We start from the raw sequence: 24,349 nt of genomic DNA, 5'->3' as shown, positions 1-24,349 counted from the left end.
ATGCCGTTTTAAGATAAAATACTAATATATATCCTGCTTAAGAGTTGAATGTTAGTTTTGAAGTAGAAGTAACTTCAGCATCTGTTGCGGTAAAATAATTTAGATAAATTTTACATTTAAATGTCTGCTTTTTGTAATGCCCCCTTTAAAAAACTCTATTAAAGCTAAAATGTCAAATATGACATTTCCCTGCCAAGTCTAGGACTTTTTAAATAACATTTTGTTAAACAATCTGTAGTGGTATTTATAAGTTATAGCCTCCCCTACTTCCAAAATTGATTTGAAGCAATTTCATAGACAGTCATTTCACAGAAAGTCATATTGGAAGAAAAGGTTTCCAAGCTTCCAATAGGAATTTTAACAATTACTATTTAGAGAAATGATTATAAAGAACATGGTTACATTTACAGAACACAGTAGAGAATCAAGGAAATTATCAATATATCTTGTAGGTCCATTATATGGGTATCAGAGGTAAAAATGTTTGAATTATAAAATTTCTTAAAGTCTCCACTTTATAAAGATGTAAGCTTAATATCTGACACAAATTAGTCCAATTCTATGAACTGAAATGCACACAGAAAAAGGCAAGAAATGCATCCTCCTATCTTCCCTCGTTACAAAATCCAACCAACCAGGAATCAACAATCAAAGACACCGGGAAAATCAGAGATAGAAAAAAATGGCCTAGGGGCGCCTGGGTGGCTCAGTGGTTGAGCATCTGCCTTCAGCTCAGGTCATGATCCCAGGGTCCTGGGATCGAGCCCCACATCAGGCTTCCTGCTCTGTTCAGCAGGAAGCCTGCTTCTCCCTCTCCCACTCCCCCTGCTTGTGTTCCTGCTCTCGCTGTCTCTCTGTGTCAAATAAATAAAATCTTAAAAAAAAAAAAAAAAAAGGCCTAGATGGAGGATGGGAAAGATGCTCGTCCCTGGGGTGCTAAATTATCCAAGGATTGACAAAATCAAATTAAAATAGTAGCAATAAAAATCACAATTAGAATTTTGTAGTGCTACATAATTTAGCTTAAAAAATTATTTCACAAAAAAATATTTCACTATATTAATTTACTTATCCTATAACCCAAGCTTTCACTAAAGACAGCCTTCAGTATAATTAGTTACACATAATGACATTCTGACACCTATTCTAAAACATGCATCATGTATCATTAATAATGAAAACCACTGAATCACAGGCTAAACATTTTGAACATACAGGTAACTGCCTCACTTTAGAAATTAGGTAAATACACATCTGATCAATGAACACCTAACATTTTTATGTGCGGAGATAAATTTTAAGAATATGCAGAACGTAACTTACTTGCTTGCCAATTCACCCCCTGGTGGGAGGCTGGGGATGTTCTCACTTGCTAATGTGCGCATCACATGGACTAAGTCAGGGACGCCTTCCCCCTGCTTCTTTATGATTTCTGGGAATCAGAAGTACTTTTTTTGTAAGTGTTGTCCAAATTTAATTAAAAAAAAAACTGAAACAAAGATAACTTAGGTTTTTAAAGATGGCATTTACCACATCTGAGATTTTCTAAGCTGGTATTAGAAAAAAAAAATCAAGTTGACTTTTGAAAATTTATGACAAAGGGATACACAAAATGACACAAAAAAATGAGATACTTTCCAGATAAACTTTGAAGAATGAAAATAAACAAGACAAAAATGTGAAAAAAGTTTCATGTTAAAATCAATATACTTTATGATCAAGGATATGGGTATACAAATGAAAATATTCTTAAGATGCCAACTAGTTACTTCTGAGGAGGTCAACTCCTCTCTTTAGACTACAAACATGTTTCTTGAATTTTGCACAGGTTTTTTTAAAAAATAACCAATCTCAAAATTTGAAAGGGAAAAAACCCTTTAAACATAAGGGCATTTTCTGATTATGAACTCAAATCATTTTTACATATGTTTATACTTGCAAAGTGAGACTTAAGTAGCATGTGCAGATTACCACTCACAGCTTAATTTTTGTCTGAAGTATCTTTAAGCAGTAAATAGATATATAATACCATTTCCCCAGTTGGTCATTTGAACAGGGCATATGGAGTGGAAAAAAATATATAAATTTCATGATAAATTTTTACAAAGAAAAAATTTGATAAACCATACAACTGCACTTAAAATTGTTAATTTCAAAACATCCAGTTATTAAATGGGTATAGTGATATGACCTGCAGTGTTGCCATGTAGACGCATACTGTTATTCATACCACAGAATACCAACAATTATATACAACCAACTTAAAGAATTCTCAAACTATCAAGTACAAGAAGTCTTCACTTGGAGTTTTAGCATATTTATTCTAAATGCAAGATCATACCAAAGGTATTTGTAATTTAAAAGTTCAAGTTTTGCTCAATTTTCTGTTTTTAAATGTTTTTAATTGTAAGAAATTCTCTTTGTCATCATTAGGGCAAGAAAACTGTCATTCTAGTTCTCAATTTATAAATACCTTTGAAAATCACAATGCATATAAAGATGTTCCATCCTTCGATCAAGTCTCAAAATATCAATTCCTCATTAAAGCCATATATTAAAAGACAGACATTGCTACCCATATTTCTTTAAATGGCTCAAATTGTCCTTTTGGAATTAAGGCCAAATTTTACCATGTATTCTTTTTTTGCCTTTTTTTTTTTTTTTTTAAACCAGTCTTAAATCTGAACAAAAAGCAAGGATCTCAGATTTGGTTTGCCAAGTTCCTTTATTGTATAATCTTTAACATCTAGTATTCTACATGGTTCTAATGCTGGAAATCTGCTGTACAAAAATAAAGGGTTTTGATGTTTACCTAAGCTGCACAATTTCACAATCTAAAGCTGTAAAACACTTAACATACAGTCTCTGCTAAGCCAATACAATTATTGGATAGATAACTAAATACAATAGAAATGAACACTGATGATAAAGTCAATCAATGATAGTTTCAGGTCTAAAAAACATTACCTTGATTCATCTATATTTGATGTATCTTACATCTCCTTTATTAAAATATATATTAGGGTATTTTAATTGTGAAGAAAATTACAGGAAGACAAATTCTTTAAAAAAATTAATATAAGGCTTTAAAAACAGTTAATATCTCCTATTCCACACGGGACAACACATTTAAACTGTCTTACCATTAATACTACACTAGCATTGCTTCTTCTGCTTTTAAAAAGGAAAACAAGATGAATTTTATGAAATATTCCTTTAATTGCTCTTGAACTATACATTAATTAGAATTGTAAAAAGGCTGAATGCTTTTACTAAAGAATATATGTATAGAAGATCTGTTTCCCATACTCACATATAAACACATTCTGCTCTTCCCTACTCCCCTCCACACCAAGTCTGAGGCATCCTATCAGTTATGTCCAAATTAGCAACTTTAAATGGGCAGTCAACAGAAAAGATTTAAAAAGTATATACGTACAAGTACAATCTTAAATTGGCTTAGAAGGACCACAACCTTAAGTGATGTCGTTTAAATTATGAGCTGAGTCTTTTTATCACAACCCTAGACAGTCAAGTATTTAGAAGGGCACAGGTAATGGGACAGCTGAAAAGCCTTTCCTCTTTCGTATGGTGTGGACAGAAAAGCCGAAAGTATTCAAAGCAAATAAAATGAGGTTTAGTAGATCACAGCAATTTTGAAGACATGTATTTAAACAAAAGAAAGAAAAGAAAGAAAGAAATATTCAGTGCCTGTTTTGAAAGCTGAATGCAGTCATTTTTACTTAGAACAACTTTTGCAATGTAAATAGTTACATTCTATGTTTTAAAATATAGTAGCAACTTTAATTAATGTAATTATTTATTTTCTAGTTGCAGTCTTATCAAACCTACCTCAATAAAGAATATGAAATTTAATTTGTGACATAATAATCTCAAATTGAATGATACAAGTATATTTCAACATATCAAAAATATTGAGTATTGATGTAAACTCTGTTCAGGTGGCAATTCTTCCTTGATAAAAAGCAATATAAAACTTAATATTGTAACATAAAATTATGTACCTAAAGCAATTATTTAGAATTGCACTAAAAACTTAAAGAGTGTACACTAAAAAGCTGTAATTCATTTCTAAAATATGATCCTGTTTCATAGTAAATAAAACTAAAGTACTTATTCTTTAAATCAATAAGAAAACATGTACACCCAAATTACTTTAAAGTGCCAATAAATCACATACCAATTTATCCCAATACATAGTCTTACTGTTTCATTTTTCCACTAGCCAGCAGTTTGAACCAATGTGGTATGAGTTGGTAGCATTCTAAATATTTTATTTTAGTGTATTATATAGAAATAACATATCAAAATGATTCATTTAAAATATAAAAATTCCAAGAGCCTTGGGTAATAGTAAGAAAACAAACTCAGTGAACAATAAGTCCAATGAATGAAATACTACATAGTACACACATACTAGATATAGTACTATCGAGTGGGGGGAGCAATAAAAACAAAACAGCAGCTCTAGATGGTAATGAAAATCAAAACCAATCCTGATTCTAATAGCAGACTGATTATAATTGATATCAAACAGTAAAAACGGAGAAAACAAAATTAAAGTGCATATTAATTTTAATAATGCAGGCACAGCAGGATATAATAGTGTGTAGGTCAATGCTTACATGCTATTAGATCTTTAACGTGCAAATTCATGACATTAGGAGCCCAAAATGCATTTTAACGCTATCATAGGCATGTCAAGCTTTTCTGCTTAAAAGAAACTGCATAATCTACATGCTCATTGCATATATGCAGCCAAATGGAGTTCTCTGGGGAGACTTAGCATTTAAAGCAATAGCTTCATAAAAGGTTGTTTGTATTTTTTCAGATATTTAAAGGCATTACACTTGAGAGTTACAAACATCTTTCTAATTGTCTCCAAGTAATTTGCAGAATTATGACAAATATATTCCTGAAATTCCCAACTTATTTCTTCCTTTTATTCAGCATTTATATTTCTGCCAAGTAGAAACCTAGTATATCTTCTATTCAGGTCTATGTTGTCTCAGTGAGGAAGTTTATGGCTTAGGCAAGAAGCCTTGAAACAGTTTAAAATAAATTTTTTAAAAAGCTGTGGCACATGAAAGTTGCTAACAACCAAGCTGTGATCTTCAAGTTATTAAAAAAAAATCCTAAAGACCTTAAATTCATATACAGAGCTTTACACAGAAAGATGGTATTCAAATTATCACCATCATAAATAATCTGTTTATAATTAAATAAACCACAAATCAGGCTTTCCTGGCATAAAACTACTCATGCCAGTGAATTCATCAAGAATTTTAAAGCATACAAACACTTTTCAGCCTTTTTAAACAAAAGTATCCTGAACAGAATGTACAGGGTCACACTAGTTATTTCTAATATAACTGTAATAGGACAATCAAAAACATCTGAACAGTTACTACAGAAATGCCCTTTCCCACTTTTGTACACTAAACACTAGATGTCAGAGGCATGTAAAGATCTAAAAGCTAAAATATTTTGATTGTGTTGAGGTTTTTCTTTAATAAAGCTACTTATTTTTTGTTAAATGATCCACCTTCTACTCTGCTTTCCAGGTACTTGTCCAATTCTGCCTCCTTCTTCACTGCTTCTGGTGATACTTTGGGTGCATTTGGAAAACAGATCAGTATCACACTCATGTTGTCTCGACTTCCCTGGGAAGAAAGAAGTTTGAGAAATATTACGCTTTCTTCTTGCTCTTTAAAGCCTTGAAAACTTTCACAGTTATGACTATCTTAATTATACTTCTAGTAAAAAATATATAAATTGTTTTAAAGGAGAAAAAATATGCATATGTGGAGAGGCACCCCCCCCCGCCATACACATACAGTGTATATGGTATACAGTATAACCAACACTCCAAAAGATGGGAGAAGCACTACAGGCTAACCTCCACTGCAACAATCATTTTTTTAAAATGCTATAAAACAAAAATATTTCTGAACATTTACTGGCAGCCTACTTAAGTTGAAGATACCTAACACAAATGTACATACATACATACATACATGCACACACACACATAATCAACAGAAAATTCTAGGGGATTTGACCTATAGTTACATGTATACTCGACAAATTTATATTTAAAATAAATTATAATAAATTTGGGGGCTAACTACTTTGCTTCATAATAAACAGAAACATGGAATTAGTAAAACACTAAATATATATAATTTATAAACCAGTTTTTTAACTTTCATAATTTAAAAAAATGGCTTAACTTTTAGGAAGTACATTCATTTTTAAAGATACCTAGGTATTCAAAATGCTATAATTAAAATACCTGAATCAATGTTAGCCTCCTCATATTCCCCTCCCTATTAGGAACTGGAGTTAACTTTTACATTTTAAATATTTGATTCCTCAATATGGGAAAACTGACCTCATACCATTAGTTTAAGCAAACCAAAGAATTTAATATTAAAAAGAATCTTGGAGAAAAACAGTATAAAATGTGGCAAATGACAGAGTACTGAATAATTTTTAAAATGGAGAACGCAGACAAGATATTAGCTGAGTCATAATTTACCAGTATCTGAATGTGACAATTCTCTCCAAGAAAACAGCTTTTAATCTAGCCAACAACTATTTAATTCTCAAGAGCTATAGAATAAGACCAACAAATAGATACTACTTTTATGCATACTAAAAGGGACAAGGAGCACATGCGTCACTGTTCGGCTCTCCTCAAATTCAGAAATCAAGAGCGTGAACTATTAAGTTGTTGCTCTACTGGTTTTTTTTTTTTTTTAAACCTATGGGGCGCCTGGATGGCTCAGTTGGTTAAGCAACTGCCTTCAGCTCAGGTCATGATCCCGGAGTCCTGGGATTGAGTCCCACAACGGGCTCCCTGCTCAGAGGGGAGTCTGCTTCTCCCTCTGACCCTCCTCCTTCTCGTGCTCTCTCTCTCTCATTCTCTCTCTCTCTCAAATAAATAAATAAAATCTTTAAAAAAAAAAACCTATGTGCTGGATGTTACATAAACTCGATTTGTGTTGGATGTGACATAAACCTGATTTCTAAGTATGATCAGATTTTAATTAAGATTTTAAGTAGAGCTGGCAGTATGCTTATAAAACTATAAAGAACATTAAGATGACTTTGTATTTCTGCACGTTAAAAGAAAATCAAATATGTAGTCTCAGAAGTTTTATAAAATCAACATTTGTTAGAGAAAAAGAAAAAAATCAAAGAATTAATGAACATTACAGACAAAAAATTTAATTCATCAGCAGTCCTATGAGGTAGCTACTACTATCTCCACTCAGTAGCTGAGAGAGGTCAAACAATTTGTCTGAGACTGTAAAGGTGACCCAGGTAAGCCTGACTGAAGGCCTGCCTCTTCAGTCGGCTTCCTCTTGGCTTCAGCTTCCTCATCTGTAAAATAAAGGGGCTGAGCTGGCTCATCTACATACATGAACACTTTTGATCATCCCAACAACCCCATGAGATAGGGTGATAATATCTCTTACCTTTTTTACAGTTAAAGAAACTGATTTTCCAGACAGCTTAAATAGCTTACCTGAAGTCATACTCAGTCTCATACCACGTTCTTCTGACGCCATGTTCAAGGCTATTTTTATTACATCACACCAAGTGATCACTAAATTCTCTTTGTTGGTGCTACATATTCATTAGACTATAGTCTCACAGTACTTCCATAATTGTATGGAGATATCACATGATAAAAATAAAATATTAAAATTCTAAAATGCTTGTCATTTATTAGACACAAAGGCCTAACCCTCCCCCATGCCTTTCCTTTTAAGACATGCACCCTGATAGTTTTTTTGCCTTTGATAATCTTCCACAATATTAAAAAGCTGAGGTAGTCATGGTTACTAAAAGACCATTTATATTATAATTCTTGCATATTTGGTAATTGGGTAATTTATTTCTAAAAAATGTTCCTGAATTTTCATAATTGGTAAAGAGTATCCTGCAGTTTTGTGCCAAGAACTTATTTCTTGAGAACTACAGTTTCTAAAATGATTAAATACTAGAGTAATAGTTAAGATGACATACAACCATTTTTATCTTTTAAAAGAAAGTCTAACTACCTTATACAAACAGGTGTCGACTACTTCATTGCAAACTTTCTCAAGGTCATCAGTGACTTCAAGTCTGGATCTTACAAAATCACAGAGCTCTTCATTTCCCATAACATCCCAAATACCATCACATGCAAGGATAATGAACTGATCATCTTCTTCAGATCTTTCAATATCATGGACTTCAGGCTCTGGTGAGACAAGCTGCTCTGTAGGACCTTTTCCATGGACACATTTGTAATCAAAGTCCCCAAGGGCCCTCGATACAGCCAGAGAGCCATTCACACGCTGAATCATTACAGAACCACCTGCATTCTGAATTCGTTCTTTTTCCAGCGGATTACTTGGTTTGTGATCTTGTGTGAAGAAGTGAACTTTCCTGTTTCTACAAAGTAAACCTCTCGAGTCTCCACAGTTAATGAAATAAGTATGTTGAGGAGAAATTAAGACACCCACAGCTGTTGACCCACTTCTATCTGCACCATGTTTCTTCTCTGACATAACTCTCATGTGTTCATCAATCTCCAGAAAACCTGTTCTGATTCCATTCTTTACATTTTCCACAGAAGGTGCTCCTGCAGACCCTTTAAAATCCTGGTTATTGGTGATGTGATCTAACAAATGCTCACAGCAGTATTTGGCAACCTGAGAACCAGCATGCCCGTCATACACAGCAAAGAATGACCATGTTTCAAGTCCACTTGGCAAACCGATCACAGCCGTATGTGCATCCTCCATTTCAACTCGCCAACCTTGCATGCTGCTTAGCCCATATCGCAACCCATTACCCTGCCCCTGGGCATTATGTTTTTCCATCTTTGGCTTGTCTAAAAATGCTCCCATTATGTCTTGATATTCTAGGTCTGCAAAGGAAGAGAAACAGGAAAGTTAATAACTATCTTATACACAAAATACATGTCCAACAACCTTTTTAAGAGTGAAGAAAATATAAAGAAAGCTTTAAATAAGAAATCACAACTTTATAAGCAGACACTCATTGTGTTGCAGACCTGGAACCTAGAGATTAACAAGAAAGAATTGGGGGAGAGGCTGATCAGGCACAGCTTAGAATGAATAACAGGCAGAGAGACCTAAAGTATCAGGATAAAAGTAGCTGACCTGACACTGCCCCGCCAGGCACAACCACCTGAGGTAGAAAGGAGACTGGCAGTGGTCATCAGCTTACATGAACCAGGCCAAGTGTTTAAGGATGTAATGAATATGTGAATCTCTTAGGGAATCTCAGACCTAAATTGTATGTGTATGTTAATCAAGAAAAAGCCAAATGAATTCACAACATACCAAAAGCCTACTAATTCAAACATCTTGGTTGAACATTTAGGATTTTCCAGTTTTATTCTGAACTACCTATAGTGTTATTCCTACTACATGAACACTCTGAAAAAGTAAAAAAATTATCTACTCACAAAGATCCGAATTTGCACACTTATTCCTTTAAACCTTTGCTCATGTCAGTCCCCTTAACTGGAATCCCTTTGCCCCTCCTCCCTACTTATAGAAAAATGTATATCCATCTTTTAAAGTCTAGTTCAAATTCTACTTTTTCCATAGGTTTTTCAGTCTCTGACAAAGCCATTAAGTTATTAAATTATCATACAGAGTACAACCTCAACGGTCAAGTTGCAAAGCAATTATACATACATACAACGGAGCTTGTTATATATAACAAAATCAACCTATTGTGGTCTACTGATGTTCTGTTAATTTAGCAGTAATAACATGTATCATTATTATTATACTCTATGACCATTAGGTATAAACAGTAAAGGAGATTAGAGGGTCTAGGAAAAGCCATGTGGACAAGGATTAGCTAATCTAATCCTTTCCCAATAATCAAAAGCTAAAAACTGGTCTGAAATGGGCCCACACAACCCAGGGGCAAAGTTGGTTAGAATTTAGGTTGACCTTTACTTGAGTAATATAGCCTAGGAATGTAGAGACGTGGGGTCCAAGTCATCAAATTAAGTCACAACTGAACGCAAACCAATCCAAAAGAAGGCTAGGATTAAACTTAATGGAGGTAAAATGGGGAGGCAAAACAGGGGGTAGGTAAAAGTACCTAGGTAAATCAGGATGCAGTTATGAGACTAAGGGATTGATGATGCTAGTGATTCTAAGCTTTGAGAAGTTGGGAGAGAAAAGTTTAAGAAAAACTCCTTAGGAAGGTCCCAGTGTCCCAATAACCTTTTCCCCCTTCTTCCCCTACCGGGACCAAACTAATATACAAGAGAGAAGTCTGGCTGATTGGTGTGATAAAACAATCTCCTGCTTACCCTTCTGTCCCTTATGACAATTCTACTAATGAAGGTAAATAATGAAAACTAGCCATCATTATTCCTTATGGTAGTATTCATCAGATTACCAGATACCAAGTTGATATACATTAATTATAACAAGGGTGCTTTGATTAGACAAAGGAATAACATAATGATACCTTAATAGCAGACTATATTTAAAAATAATTCTAAATCATTCATTCTCAACAACCCTCTAAAGTCAGTAATAATATCTTCAATTTATAGATGTATCTCAGTGAAACTAAAGAACTTGGCCAAAGTTACTCAACTGATAAGTTTAGAGGAATCAGGACTCTAATTCAAGCCTGTCTGAATCTAAAACACCATTTACCACTACGGCAATGGTCTTGATCATGGATATATAAAAGAATTATTTGTGGACTTTTTGAAAAATTACAATTAACAAATCAGAATTTCCAGGGTAGGGTTGGAACCTAGACATTTGTGTATCTGTAAAAAAGATTAGATGAGATGCCTAGATAGGTACATCTTTTTTTCTTTAAATTTTTTTAATATTATGTTAATCACCATACAGTACATCATTAGTTTTTGATGTAGTGTTCCATGATTCATTGTTTGTGCATAACACCCAGTGCTCCACGCAGAACGTGCCCTCTTTAATACCCATCACCAGGCTAACCCATCCCCCCCACCCCCCTCCCCTCTAGGACCCTCAGTTTGTTTCTCAGAGTCCGTCATCTCTCATGGTTCATCCCCCCCCGCCTCCGGTTTTATTTTTTTATTTTTTATTTTTTTAAGATAATGTTTATCTTTTTTTTTTTTAAGATTCATTTATTTATTTTGAGAGAGTGAGAATGAGAGAGAGAGAGCACATGAGAGGGGGGAGAGTTAGAGGGAGAAGCAGGCCCCTCGCCGAGCAGGGAGCCCGATGTGGGACTCGATCCTGGGACCCCAGGATCATGACCTGAGCCGAAGGCAGTTGCTTAACCAACTGAGCCACCCAGGCGCCCCCCCCCTTTCCAGTTTTAGATAGGTACATCTAGATGGCTAGATGATGACTGAGCCATCGTGAAGTCATCTGCTGAAGGTCAACAGCAATTTGCCTCATCTCTGTACCTCAATTCCTTTAGCTAGACTAAACGGGAGGAGAGAGATACAGTTAAGATGCTCGATAATCTAGCATTCCTCGTCTGTACAATGAACATATTTATACTTACCTATGAATGTTGCTTCAAGGTTAAATGAGGTAGGCAAAAATAAGGCACTCAGTAAACTAATTATTACTACATTCCTACATATACAGTCACACTAGATTCAGACAGTACCTAACAGGGAACTTACTCTCTTTTGCAGAAAAGTCCAGTAGCGATTTTCCAGATATACATATAAAACTACCAAATAAATAATTCTTTGAAGACAAACAGCATAAAATTTCTAAAAACAAAACCCAAACTTTTGAAAAATATATATTAGAAATGTAAAAAATTTAACAAACCAAGTCAACCATCTGATAAAAATTTAGGTCCAGCCCATAGCAAGTATAAAAATATACATCAAGGACAAACTGGTAGTTTTGTGGTTGGACTTTCACATAGTGAAAACAGACAATTCAGAAATCTTACCTCCTGGGATTCTGAGTAATTTGTAGAATCCTAGTGAAGCAGCCAACAATAGCTACATAAATACAGCAGATGGTTATGTAAATATAATACTTACCAGAAATTACTTACTTATAAATACTATGTTTACATAAGTCATCTTCCAGAAGTGGACTACTAATTATGTAGTCAAATTATTAAATTGGCATCTATCTATAAACAGTAAATCCTAAGGGGTTCAATTTGCCCATGAAAGCTTAAGCTAGTTTCTGAAAGAAATTCTAGTTCTTGCCTCGTCTTAGATCTACTCTGAGCACATGCCGGATGGATCTCACCACAACACTAGCTTATCGGTTGATCTGAACTTTTCAGAACAAAGTACTATGACAATCACAAGACTGAACTCATCTTTGATATAATCTGAAATTTTGGTGAACACTTTCTGTCTTTGAAAACCAAACTAACTCCTAAACTGAAAAATTCTAAGGCTGGCCCAGGAAGTCATTCATTAAAGTTCAGCCATTGGCTTTTATTAAGCAAAACTGATCTCATAGTCATAGCAGAAAAGTCTTATACCTTGTTATTTGGTTTAATCTGCTTATAAATCACCCCCCCCAATAAAAGCTCTATATATTCAACTGATAAGATCCTTAAGCAACATATTAGCCCAGAAACAAGAATTAGTCAAAAAATTGAGGAGTAAAACCATTTAAGGTTTTTTTTCTGTTTACCTATGGGGACACAGGCTAATACAGAACCCCTCCAGCCTCCATTAAACAGAGGACAAAATAGACATGTAAACGATGTGGAGAGGGGCGCCTGGGTGGCTCAGTTGTTAAGTGTCTGCCTTCGGCTCAGGTCATGGTCCCAGGGTCCTGGGATGGAGCCCCGCATCGGGCTCCCTGCTCTGCGGGAGGCCTACTTCTCCCTCTGCCACTCCCCCTGCCTGTGTTCCTGCTATCACTAACTCTGTTAAATAAATAAATAAAATCTTAAAAACAAAAAAAACAAAAAAAACAGGGGCGCCTGGGTGGCTCAGTTGGTTAGGCGACTGCCTTCGGGTCGGGTCGTGGTCTCAGGGTCTTGAGATCGAGCCCCGCATCAGGTTCCCTGCTCGGCGGGAAGCCTGCTTCTCCCTTTCCCACTCCCCCTGCTTGTGTTCCCTCTCTCGCTGTCTTGTGTCAAATAAATAAATAAAATCCAAAAAAAAAAAAAAACCAATGTGGAGAAAATATATTTTAAAGATTGGGAGGAATCCAGAGAGGGGAAAAACCATATACAAGAGCGCCTAGGAGCTCCTTGGGGAAGAGGGAAAAAATGGAACACTAACTAGCAGCATAGGTGCAGTGTAAACAACATGGCAAAATTCAAGTCATTTGCAGTGGGATGTGGGATGTAAACTCTTTACTGCTACCAAATGTTTAGCATATTCTACATTGCCCACTAATGCTTATATGTGAATAGACTTTGTCAAACATGAAGACAAATGCTCAGCTAGCCCCTGAAATGCACGTTTATTGAATGACAGGATTTAAGTAATATATTGCAGAGTGGGGGTTCAGTGGAAAAACAGACTCCTTGTGGCTGTCTCTGCAAAGGATAATTTAGGGTACACAATCTACTTTTAACTTCCCAAGCTTTGAGACATGGTAATTCATAAATTATATTTTTATAATCCAAGGCAGCCACGTCAAAGTTATCTATGGTAATGACAAATAAATGCATGAACAAAACTTTATACCAATTTGAGAAAAAAAGGCTAAATTTTTCTCTCATTGGAGACTGAAATTTCTCATCGACCCTTACTTTAAAAAATGATTACACAGGGGTGCCGGGGTGGCACAGAGAGTTAAGCATCTGACTCTTGATTTCAGCTCAAGTCATGAGCTCAGGGTCGTGACATCAAGCCCTGCTTTGTGCTCCATGCTGGGCATGGAGCCTGCCTAAGATGCTCTCTCTCCCTCTCCCCCTGCCCTCATCTCTCTCTTAAAAAAAGGATTACACATATTTATATTTACAACTTTGATTTTGATTAACTTAACTCATCAGAGCCAAAATGTAGAAATGATCTGTCTAAACCTATTTTATAAACGAGAGGGCACACAGAAACAGAATGATTTGCTGAAGGTCACAAAGCTAGTTCAACAGTAAAAGCTGAAAATAGGTATAGTACGTTTCTGGAATTTTACTGCAATTCTACACATCCCGTCCTGTGTACTTGCAAATGAAGTTAATGGAAGTCTAAAAACAGGCTTTTTAAAGACAACACACAGGCGCCTGGGTGGCTCAGTCGTTAAGCCTCTGCCTTCGGCTCAGGTCGTGATCCCAGGGTCCTGGGATCGAGTCCCACATCGGGCTCCCTGCTCGGCGGGATGCCTGCTTCTCCCTCTCTCACTCCCCCTGCTTGTGTTCCTGCTCTCACTATCTCTCTGTCAAATAAATAAATAAAATCTTTAAAAAAAATAAAAAATAAAAAAAAATAAAGACAACACACAAGGCAGGTAAGTAGGGAAGACTGTCACGGAACAAAGCTGAAACTTCCTTAAGTGCCATTTCTTCCTCTGCCTACTCTAACTTCTTTTCTAAACTTCTATATTGCCAAAGATAAAGGACAAAAAAGAAGGTAAAGAGAAAAGGAAAAAAAGCAAGATCTAAACTTTTTTTGTCTAGGACTGAGAGAAAACCAGAGTGAACAATTTCTGGCAAAGCTAATCTCAAATACTCAGGCTAAATAAAATGTAAAAATGAGCAAAGAAAAATAAGAGGATATATTTTTAAAGGTTCAGAAGTTATGGCGGGGGGGGGAGGGAGAGGGGGAGGGGAGCACAAACCTCAATATTCATTATCTCCAAACTAGAAATGACGCATCAAGATAAGAGATATGAGATTATGAGATGGAACTACAGGCTGTCAATTAAAAAAGGGGGGGGCACTCTGAAAGTAGGTACATGGAAATGAAAAACAATTACTGAACTAAAAATTTCAATAGAGACAATGAATAGCCAATTAGATACCACAGAAAAAAACCAAACCAATAAATGAGATCACCTCAAGAAATTCTTTTAGAACTCAGGTCTTTCTTCATCTTCATTCCAAACGTACAAACCCACCCACATCTGTACCCATCCTATCCTCATACCTTTCTGTGATAAAAGAGGACTCTCTGTGCTCTCACTTAACATAAATCCCTCTACTAGAGCTTTGAAGCCCATGCTTCAAAGGAATCGTACACAACTTACGTGTCTTCTCCGGAACCTTACAGTATTGTCCTCTTCTTCTTTATACCCAACCTCTCCTTGTCAATTGGAGTACAACTTCTAAAGACACTCAGATGTTGACCATTACTGCCTTTCCCTTCTCTTTGCAGTTCAGCTTCTTAAAAACAAGTGTTGATGCTCCACACTGTTGCCTGGCCATCCCACCAAAATAAGCTCCTCTAAGTTGCTTAATCCAGTGGACATTTTTAGTCCTCATTTCACTGACTGTTTACAACAGCATTCGACACTCCCTCTTCCAACTTCCCACTGGCTTTTCAAGATGCTACACACTCTCAGCTTTCCTCCTGCCCCAAGCTTTTCCGTCCTTGTTCCCTTTGCAGATCCATCATCATCTTCCAAGCCATTAAATACCGACATTCAAGGCTTAGACCCAGCCCTCTTCTCACTTTATACTGGCTTCCAACTATTATTCATGTGTATGGGGGAAAGGGAACCAGATGATATATTTTAAGATACAAAAGGACTCAAAGTATACACTCATACTTTTTTAATGAGAAATCCAGCCAAGCAAACATCTACTCACTGTGTTTTAAAACTAAGTTCATCTCTGACTTGTCATTAGTTTAACTCTTAAATAACCTGCTTCTTAAAAATCATCTAAAAAACAAAATCCCGTATATAAAGTAAAAAGAAGCTGGGAAATTGCCCGCTCATCCAATTTAATACTAAAGAGAAACCCCTTTTGGGCGCCTGAGTGGCTCAGTTGGTTAAGCGACTGCCTTCGGCTCAGGTCATGATCCTGGAGTCCCGGGATCGAGTCCCGCATCGGGCTCCCTGCTCACCAGGGAGTCTGCTTCTCCCTCTGACCCTCCCCCTGTCTCATGTGCTTTCTCTCTCATTCTCTCTGTCTCTCAAATAAATAAATAAAATCTTTAAAAAAAAAAAAAAATAAAGAGAAACCCCTTTTATGTCTATAAATGGAAATACCTTTCATAAGATTAAACTTAAAAGTTATAGATGTATCCAATATGTGACTCTGGACAAATCCTTTAGCTTAATTTCTAACTCTCTTCATTGATAAATAAACAACCTTGATTAACAATTTTCAGAATAATTACCTTGTTCTGAGAAATGTAGAAGCAAGAAGCCTAAAATTCTAGGAATACCTAGGTAAATGGCATTAGTAAATAATATTTCAGTCTAAAATCATGCCAATAAAATTCTCAATACCAAGATAATGAGATAAAATTATTTTACAACAGAAAAATCAACTTGTAGAGAATGAAAAAACAAAAAACCAGCTACCAACTAGGACTACAAGCTGTTAGACTGAATTTGATCTTCACATATATTGTTAGCCCCTGTCCCTGAACTTGCATTCTCCAGTACTCCTATTACTCCTTATGGACCACATGGCATCTGAGTTTGCATCATTTGATAAAGAGGAGAATACCTGTGATGATAACAGCATACAACCCACGAGGATTTACTCTAATCTTATTTTTCTTGAAGTGGCCACTTCATCTCAAAGTAGCAAAACAAATGATACCTGTAAAAGGCTGAATAATACGTACCAGGTCCAAATCCTATAAATGTTACCTTATTTGGAAAGAGTCTTTGCAGGCGTGATTAGTTAAAAAAATTTGCAATGGGGGGATTATTCTGAATTATACTGGGGCCCCTAAATGTAATCACAAGTGTCCCTGAAAGAGAGGCAGAGGAAGAACTGTCACAGAGAAGTGAAGATAGAGATATGAAGATGCTAGCCCTTGAGGATTACAGTGATATACGGCTACAATCCAAGGAATGCTGCATTCTTCCTAAAGCCTCCAGAGTGAACACATTCCTGCCAATACCTTGACTTCGGCCCAGGGAAACTAATTTTGGACTTGTGCCCTCTAGAATGGTAAGAGAATAAATGTGTACGACAAATAAGAACCTGGAGTATAAAAAGTATTAATAGAGCTAAGAAAAGAAATTTAAGAGATAAAAATTATTGTAATGTTTTAAATGGCATGAAAAACAGTAATGAGGGGCGCCTGGGTGGTTCAGTCGGTTAAGTGTCTACCTTCGGGTCAGGTCATGATCCAGGGTCCTGGGATCGAGCCCCGCATGGGGCTCCCTGCTCTGTGGGAAGCCTGCTTCTCCCTCTCCCACTCCCCCTGCTTGTATTCCCTCTCTTGCTGTCTGTCAGATAAATACATAAAATCTTTAAAAAAATAAAAAAGAAAACAATAATGAGCAAAGAACCTACAGAAAACAATCTGCAAGGCATAAAACTTAAAATAAGAGAAAAATCATCCTGTATGCAGGTAAGAATAAAGAGATAAAAGTGAGTAGATTAAAGACACAAACAATGCAGATCCAACAATTTAATTAGTATACCGTAAAAAGAAAATCAAATAATGGAGAAGAAATAAAACTTCAAAGAAATTAATCACAAACTGAGGGAAAATTTGAACTAATGACTGAAAGTGTTCGTCAAGCAGTAATTTTAGTAGAAAATGATCAATACCAAAGTATACTTTGATAATAAATTTCAAGAATACAAGAATTTAGAAAAATGAACATGTCAAAAAAGAAAAAAAAAATCAGGCTGGTCTCAACTTCTTTGTCACATGATATGCAATAATGAAGTAATGCCTATAAATGTTGAGGGTAAAGAGGGATATTCCCAGAATTCTATACCCAGCAAAGTTGGCATTTATACATGAAGGTAACAGAAAAGGTATCATCAACTATGCCAACACTAAAAAAGTACCATCCAGGGGCGCCTGGGTGGCTCAGTCAGTTAAGCGGCCAAGTCTTGACTTTGGTTCAGGTCATGATCCTGGGGTCCTGGGATAGAGCCCCACATCATGCTCCACGTGCCGCTGAGGAGTCTAACTGTGGATTCTCTCTCTTTCTCCCTCTGCCCCTCCCCATGCTCAAGCTCTCTCTCTCTCTCTAATAAATAAATCTTTTAAAAAAAAGTATTCATGGAAAACCTATTTAAAGAAAGATTAATGCCAAGAGATTAATTAAAACCAGAAATTCAATAAATGGAGATGTCATAGTATGCAGGACTTTGGGGTTGGCAAAATACACTAAGCAAATACAGTTGTCCCTTGAAAAACATGGGTTTGATCCACTTATGGACCTGTGCATGGATTCTTTTTTTTTTTTTAGTAAATACAGTACAGTACTATAAATGTATTTACTCTTCCTTATGATTTTAACATTTTTTCTCTAGCTTATTTTAAGAATACAATATACAATACATGTAACATGCAAAATAGATACTAATCAACTTTATGTTATCAGTAAGGTTTCCAATCAACAGTAGGCTATCAGTAGTTAAGCTTTGGGGAAGACAGAAGTTATATGTGAATTTTTGACCATGTGGAGAATTGGTGCCCTTAGGGAAGGGGAACCTGCTTCTCCTGCAACAACCTCCATGTTGTTCAAGAGTCACCTGTGTAAAAGAAGTCAAGGGTTGCGATTTTACTTTCAGAGAAAGAAAAGCATAAGGAATAAGTCAACAAATACAACAACTGTCTTTTTTTAATGGATGAGAGTATACTCTAAAATTATAACCTATGAATTTTACGGGCTAAATATTTTTATGCCAGATAATTCATAACAATCCTTCAAAAATACTGTATGCTGAAATTAAGACTATACTTTCTGTTCAAATATGCTTAAAACAGTAATTAAAAATCAAGCATTTGGACGCCTGGGTGGCTCAGTTGGTTGAGCAACTGCCTTCGGCTCAGGTCATGATCCTGGAGTCCCGGGATCGAGTCCCACCCACATCGGGCTCTCTGCTCAGCGGGGAGTCTGCTTCTCCCTCTGACCCTCTTCCCTCTCGTACTCTCTATCTCTCATTCTCTCTCTCTCAAATAAGTAAATAAAATCTTTAAAAAAAATCAAGCATTTATTTGATTGTATATTAGAAAAGCTGTAAAGTTTCCTAACACACTCCCACCCACCCTACTCCAGGAACCCTCGCCCCCCCCACCAAAAAAAGAAAACAAATGACAGACCATATTATCTGACTTTAATACAATAACAGTAGATGTTGGTAAAAATAAAGAAAGAAGAAAACTTTAAACACCTAGAAATTGCTTTAAAGGCATGCTTCTAATCAACCTTGTAGTGAGTTTGTATATTTTTATAATTACAGAATATTTAGAAACAATAATGGTAAGTAAAACCTTATATCAAATTTTATGAGATGTGACCAAACCTTACTCAGGAAAACTCACACTTTCTTAGTAAAAAAGTGAAAATCAGTATACTAAATCTCAACGCAAAAAGTAAAAAGAACAACCACATGCATACACACAGACCTAAGGAAAGAAATATATTAAGGAATGTATATTAAGAAAAATTAAGGTGGGGCGCCTGGGTGGCTCAGTCGTTAAGTGTCTGCCTTCGGCTCAGGTCATGATCCCAGGGTCCTGGGATGGAGTCCCCCATGAGGCTCCCTGCTCAGTGGGAAGCCTGCTTCTCCCTCTCCCGCTCCCCCTGCTTGTGTTCCCTCTCTCGCTGTGTCTCTCTCTGTCAAATAAATAAATAAAATCTAAAAGAAAAAAAAGAGAAAAATTAAGGTAAACATGATGTCATGAGAGAAAAATGAGTAAAATAGGTAAACCACTAGTCTGAGAAAAACTATCATTCAAAATTAGAAATCAAATAAGCATATAGCTTGCTTCTGAGATAGGTGTTTGTTTTGTTTTATAAAACACATTGTACAACTCTTTGCTAATAAATTTGAAAATATGGAGGAAACAGACAATGTTCTTAAAAAACAAATTACCAAATTTTTTTCAGGCAGTGATGAAATAGAGACCAGTAACTCTGGAACAAAATGAGAAAGTTATCAAAGAACTAACCCTCAAAAGAACTCTAGGGCTCATGAAAAAATTAAAAAAGGCAGAAGAACCATTCCAGGTTAAAGAAGACCAAGGAGATATCACAATACAGTGTAATGCACAATTGTGCATGGGCTTATATATATTTGTGTGTGCAAAAAGAGTATGTATGCATACATACACAAAGGGAAAAAAGAAAATTTATAAAACAAATGTGGGAAAAAATTAGTCATTCAGATAATATGAAAGTTCACCGTACCTTTTTTCTTCAGATTTTCTGTAAGTTTAAACTGTTTCCAAAATAAAGTTATTAAAAACGAGTGTATCAGACAAGCCTTATAAAACATAATACCAAAATAAATTACCTACAGAAGAAAAAAGCTTCCCACTTCATTTAACCTACCATAATCCTGATTAAAAACTGGCAAAGACAGTACCAAAAAATAAAACTATAATCCGAACATATTAATACAGATGCAAAAAACCCTCAGTATAAGCAGATCACCAACTAGAGCTCATCTTAACAATTTAACGACAAGTCAACATTCAGCAACCTATTAATATGCCATCTTTTTTAAAAAAGTCCAAAGGGGGGCAACCCAGGTGACTCAGTCGGTTAAGTGTCTACCTTCAGCTCAGGTTGTGATCCTGGAGTTCCAGAATTGAGTCTACGGGATAGGCTCCCTGCTCAGTGGGGAGTCTGCTTCTCATTCTCCCTCTGCTCCTCCCCACCCCCACCCTTGCATGCATGCTCTCAAATAAATAAATAAGTTCAAAACCACATGATTATCTCTTCATCTGATAAAATTCATTCTATAATATGATAATCTATATTTCAAGCCAAAGAGGAAACATAGTGATTAGAACAATTCTCAGAAAGAAGCCAACAAAAGGATACTTATTCTTATCCCTAACAGTTAGCAAAGTCTAGAAATAAGGATCAATACAGTTAAGATTTTTTTTAAAGGCATAAAATTATGAAAAGAGATCAAATTGCTATTTGCAGATAATAACCATGTGATGGCAAACTCAAAATCTAAAACAATATTAGGGAAAAAAAGTTCAATAAGGTTATCTGACTACAGAAAATCCTTAAGAAAACTAATAATAATAACCACTTAGAAAATAAAGAAAAAATGCCAATAAAAGTCTTTACATCTAAATAAATAACCAAAGAATTATTCAAGACCTTTAAGAAAAGAGCCTCAGAGGGGCGCCTGGGTGGCTCAGATGGTTAAGTGTCTGCCTTGGGCTCGGGTTATGATCCCAGGGTCCTGGGATTCCCCACATCAGGCTCCTGGCTCAGCGGGGAGCCTACTTCTCCCTCTCCCTCTCCCCCTGCTCATGCTCTCTTTCTCCCTGTGTATCTGTCTCAAATGAATAAATAAAAAATCTTAAAAAAAAAAAAAGAGCCTCAGAATAAAAGACACTCCTATTTCTGAGACAGGAAGATTCAATATTGCAAAGACAGTCATCCTCCCTTTATTAATCAATAAATTCAGTATAACCACAACTGGGTCTTCTTGTTCCCAGACCTTGATAAATAATTCCTAAATTCATATGAAAGAATAAATGTTTGCGAATAGCCAAAACATTCTAAAACACATTAGCATTTGTCATACCTAATATTAAAATATTTCAAATTATGATATTTAAGAGGGAATACTGAAAGGATTCATCAGTGGAACAGAACTGAGACTCTGGAAAGACAACTGTGGGAGCAAAAATTCAATCAATGGTGTTAAAACAGCTGGCCTACTTTAATCCTGCCCCCCCCCCCCATGGAAAGTAGCTGAATTCCTATTACACATCTTGAAATAAGTACCAGGTAATTAAAGATTTAAGTTTGAAACACGATAATAAAACCATACAAGTACATCTAGGCAAGTATTTCTATAATTTAATCGTAGGAAAGGACTCTCTAAGTATGACATTTTTTTGCCATTAGGCAAAAAAAGACTTTAAAGGAATAAAAAGCAATTCCAGAGAATAAAACTTCTACACTATAAAACCAAGCTCCTAAGCTTAAAAGGCACATATCTTTAAAACAAGTATTTGCAATATATATGGTAAAGTTAATATTCCTAAAATAGAAGTCTCTTGTAAGACAATAAAATGAACACTTTAAAGGAAAAGAAACAAAGAACATGAACAGGCAATTCAATTCATAAAAGAATACAAATGGACAATAAATACATGGAATAATAACCAATCTCACTAGCCATTAAACACAAATTTATTTTTTACACATTATCAAAGATTAAAAATGGGGCGCCTGGGTGGCTCAGTGCGTTAAGCGTCTGCCTCTGGCTCCGGTCATGATCCCGGATTCCTGGGATCGAGCCCCACGGGGAGCCTGCTTCTCCCTCTGCCTCGCCTCTGCCTGCCGCTCCCCCTGCTCAGGTTCTTGCCTGCTCATTCTCTTTCTTTCTAAGAAATATATAAAATCTTAAAAAAAAAAGATTAAAAATTTATAGTTTCCAGTATTGGCAAAGGAGTAAAAAAAAAAAAAAAATGCTTCTCATAGGTAGGAGACTAAACTGCCACCTTTCTGAAGGATATGTACGACACACATTAATTTTAAATGTTGACTTCCATTTAAATGGTTTTTTATATTCACACTCTAAAGTGCCCTTCTATTCCAAAAGTACTTTTAAAATAAATGGACTATAAAACAAAATTAAGAAAACCTAACCACCTGCTAAAGATAAACTCTTGAAATACAAAGCTTTTTGTGAAGCTGAAACTATGAGCCTCCTGGGTTCAACTAACAGAGATGGATCGAGTCTACATCCTGTAGTGATAGTAACAGAAATTAAAAATGCCCCATGCAAAGCTGGGACAGAACTCAAGCTCCCTGAAACTCATGCCTGGGGTGGAGGGGCTCTGTTGCCTATAAAAGGAGCTGGAAAAAGCTACTTATAACCATAACCTGGAGCTATAGTTTAGATGAAGTTAGGTGCCCAGTGAGCAGAAAAAGTATAGCTCTTCTCTTAGTCAGTGCCTTTTCTTGGAGAGATGAAAGTCTGATCCTGATCTTATCAAGAATCAGGAACCACACCTCCAGTGTAAGATATGGTTTCAGAATGGCCACCCCAGGGCCAAGATGTAAGCACATGCAAAAACACTGGATAAGAAGGGTGAAAACAAAGAAAACAAAACCAAAAACTTTCATTTAATAAGAGAACACAAAACCAAACTCCAAAACACATGAGGAAAAAAAACTATGATGGACAGCCAACAAAATCAACAATTGTAGGAATTTAAACTAGAAGGAAAAATAACAATCTGAAAATAACTTAAAATGTGTGTTTAGGATCCTTCCAAAGTTAAAAAAGACAACAGACATAAAGAGGAAAAAAATTTAAAACAGAAATCAAACCAGAATAGGTGGCTCTTAGAGAGAAAGAACCTGAAAAGGAGAAAAATATTCACTGAGAAATAAAAACAACTGAGGCCACATAAACTCTAGCTGAATAAAGTCAAGGGATTAATCAGTAAATTGAAAAATGATACTTAAGAACTGCCTAGAAAATTACATAAAGATTAAAAAGGAATACTAGAAAAGCAATATTCAAAAATATAGGGGGACCCGGCTGACTCAGTGGGTGGAGCATGCGACTCTTGATCTCGGGATTGTATGCTCGAAAACCACATTGGGCGTAGAGATTACTTAAAAATAAAATCTTAAAAAAATATATATATAAAGGTTAAAGAATTTTCTAGAACTGAAGAAAGATATGCGTCTTTAGATCAACAATGTATTTCAAAGAGTACCTCCATATAGCACAACATACACATACCTCCTAGGCCTAGGGGAATGTGTTAGGATATCAAGTACAGTAGAACAAATACTTAATATTTATACCACACTTAAAAAACAGCTCTGTCCTGCATATATTTTACATATTATTAAGGTAATCAATGCTACAACCCCATACAATACAGATACTATCTCATTATCTGTTTAGAACTTGCCCAAGGTCACAAAGTAAATAGTGGTGACAGGATACAGAAAAGGAATCCTTTTAAAAACTGGTAGAGAGAAAAATTACATACAAAGGCCTAACAACCAGGTAGAAACCAGACTTCTCAGAGATCATAATATAATGAAATATCTTGAGGGTACTAATAGGGATGGGGGGATGGGACACCTATTAACCAAGAATTCTTTATTTGCTTAAAAAAAGAAAGTAATGTATAAAATATACTTTTAGATAAAAATTACAGACATTTACAGGCCACACTGTTAGAAAAGATTACTAAAAGCTATACCTTAGCAAGAAGAAAGGTAACTCCAGGAGTGAGATATAA

At 35.7% G+C, this 24,349-nt stretch overlaps 1 protein-coding gene across 3 annotated transcripts in view; it reads right to left on the bottom strand.

Annotated features, from left to right (window-relative positions):
- The window catches only part of PPM1A (protein phosphatase, Mg2+/Mn2+ dependent 1A), a 45,849-nt gene that overhangs the window by 2,462 nt on the left and 19,038 nt on the right, over positions 1 to 24,349 (bottom strand). For all 3 annotated transcript variants that reach the window (XM_073895305.1, XM_025869929.2, XM_025869930.2), the window contains exons 2-4: positions 8,094 to 8,947; positions 5,567 to 5,684; positions 1,324 to 1,432 (exon numbers count right to left, since the gene is read on the bottom strand). In XM_073895305.1, coding sequence (XP_073751406.1) covers positions 1,324 to 1,432; positions 5,567 to 5,684; positions 8,094 to 8,947 — 1,081 coding nt within the window. The remainder of the gene's footprint in view (positions 1 to 1,323; positions 1,433 to 5,566; positions 5,685 to 8,093; positions 8,948 to 24,349) is intronic.

Source organism: Callorhinus ursinus, unplaced genomic scaffold (assembly GCF_003265705.2).
Source record: "Callorhinus ursinus isolate GAN/ISIS: 27379988/994484 unplaced genomic scaffold, GSC_fseal_2.0 scaffold8, whole genome shotgun sequence".
Taxonomy (NCBI): domain Eukaryota; kingdom Metazoa; phylum Chordata; class Mammalia; order Carnivora; family Otariidae; genus Callorhinus; species Callorhinus ursinus.
This window is presented reverse-complemented; position numbering and strand designations above follow the sequence as displayed.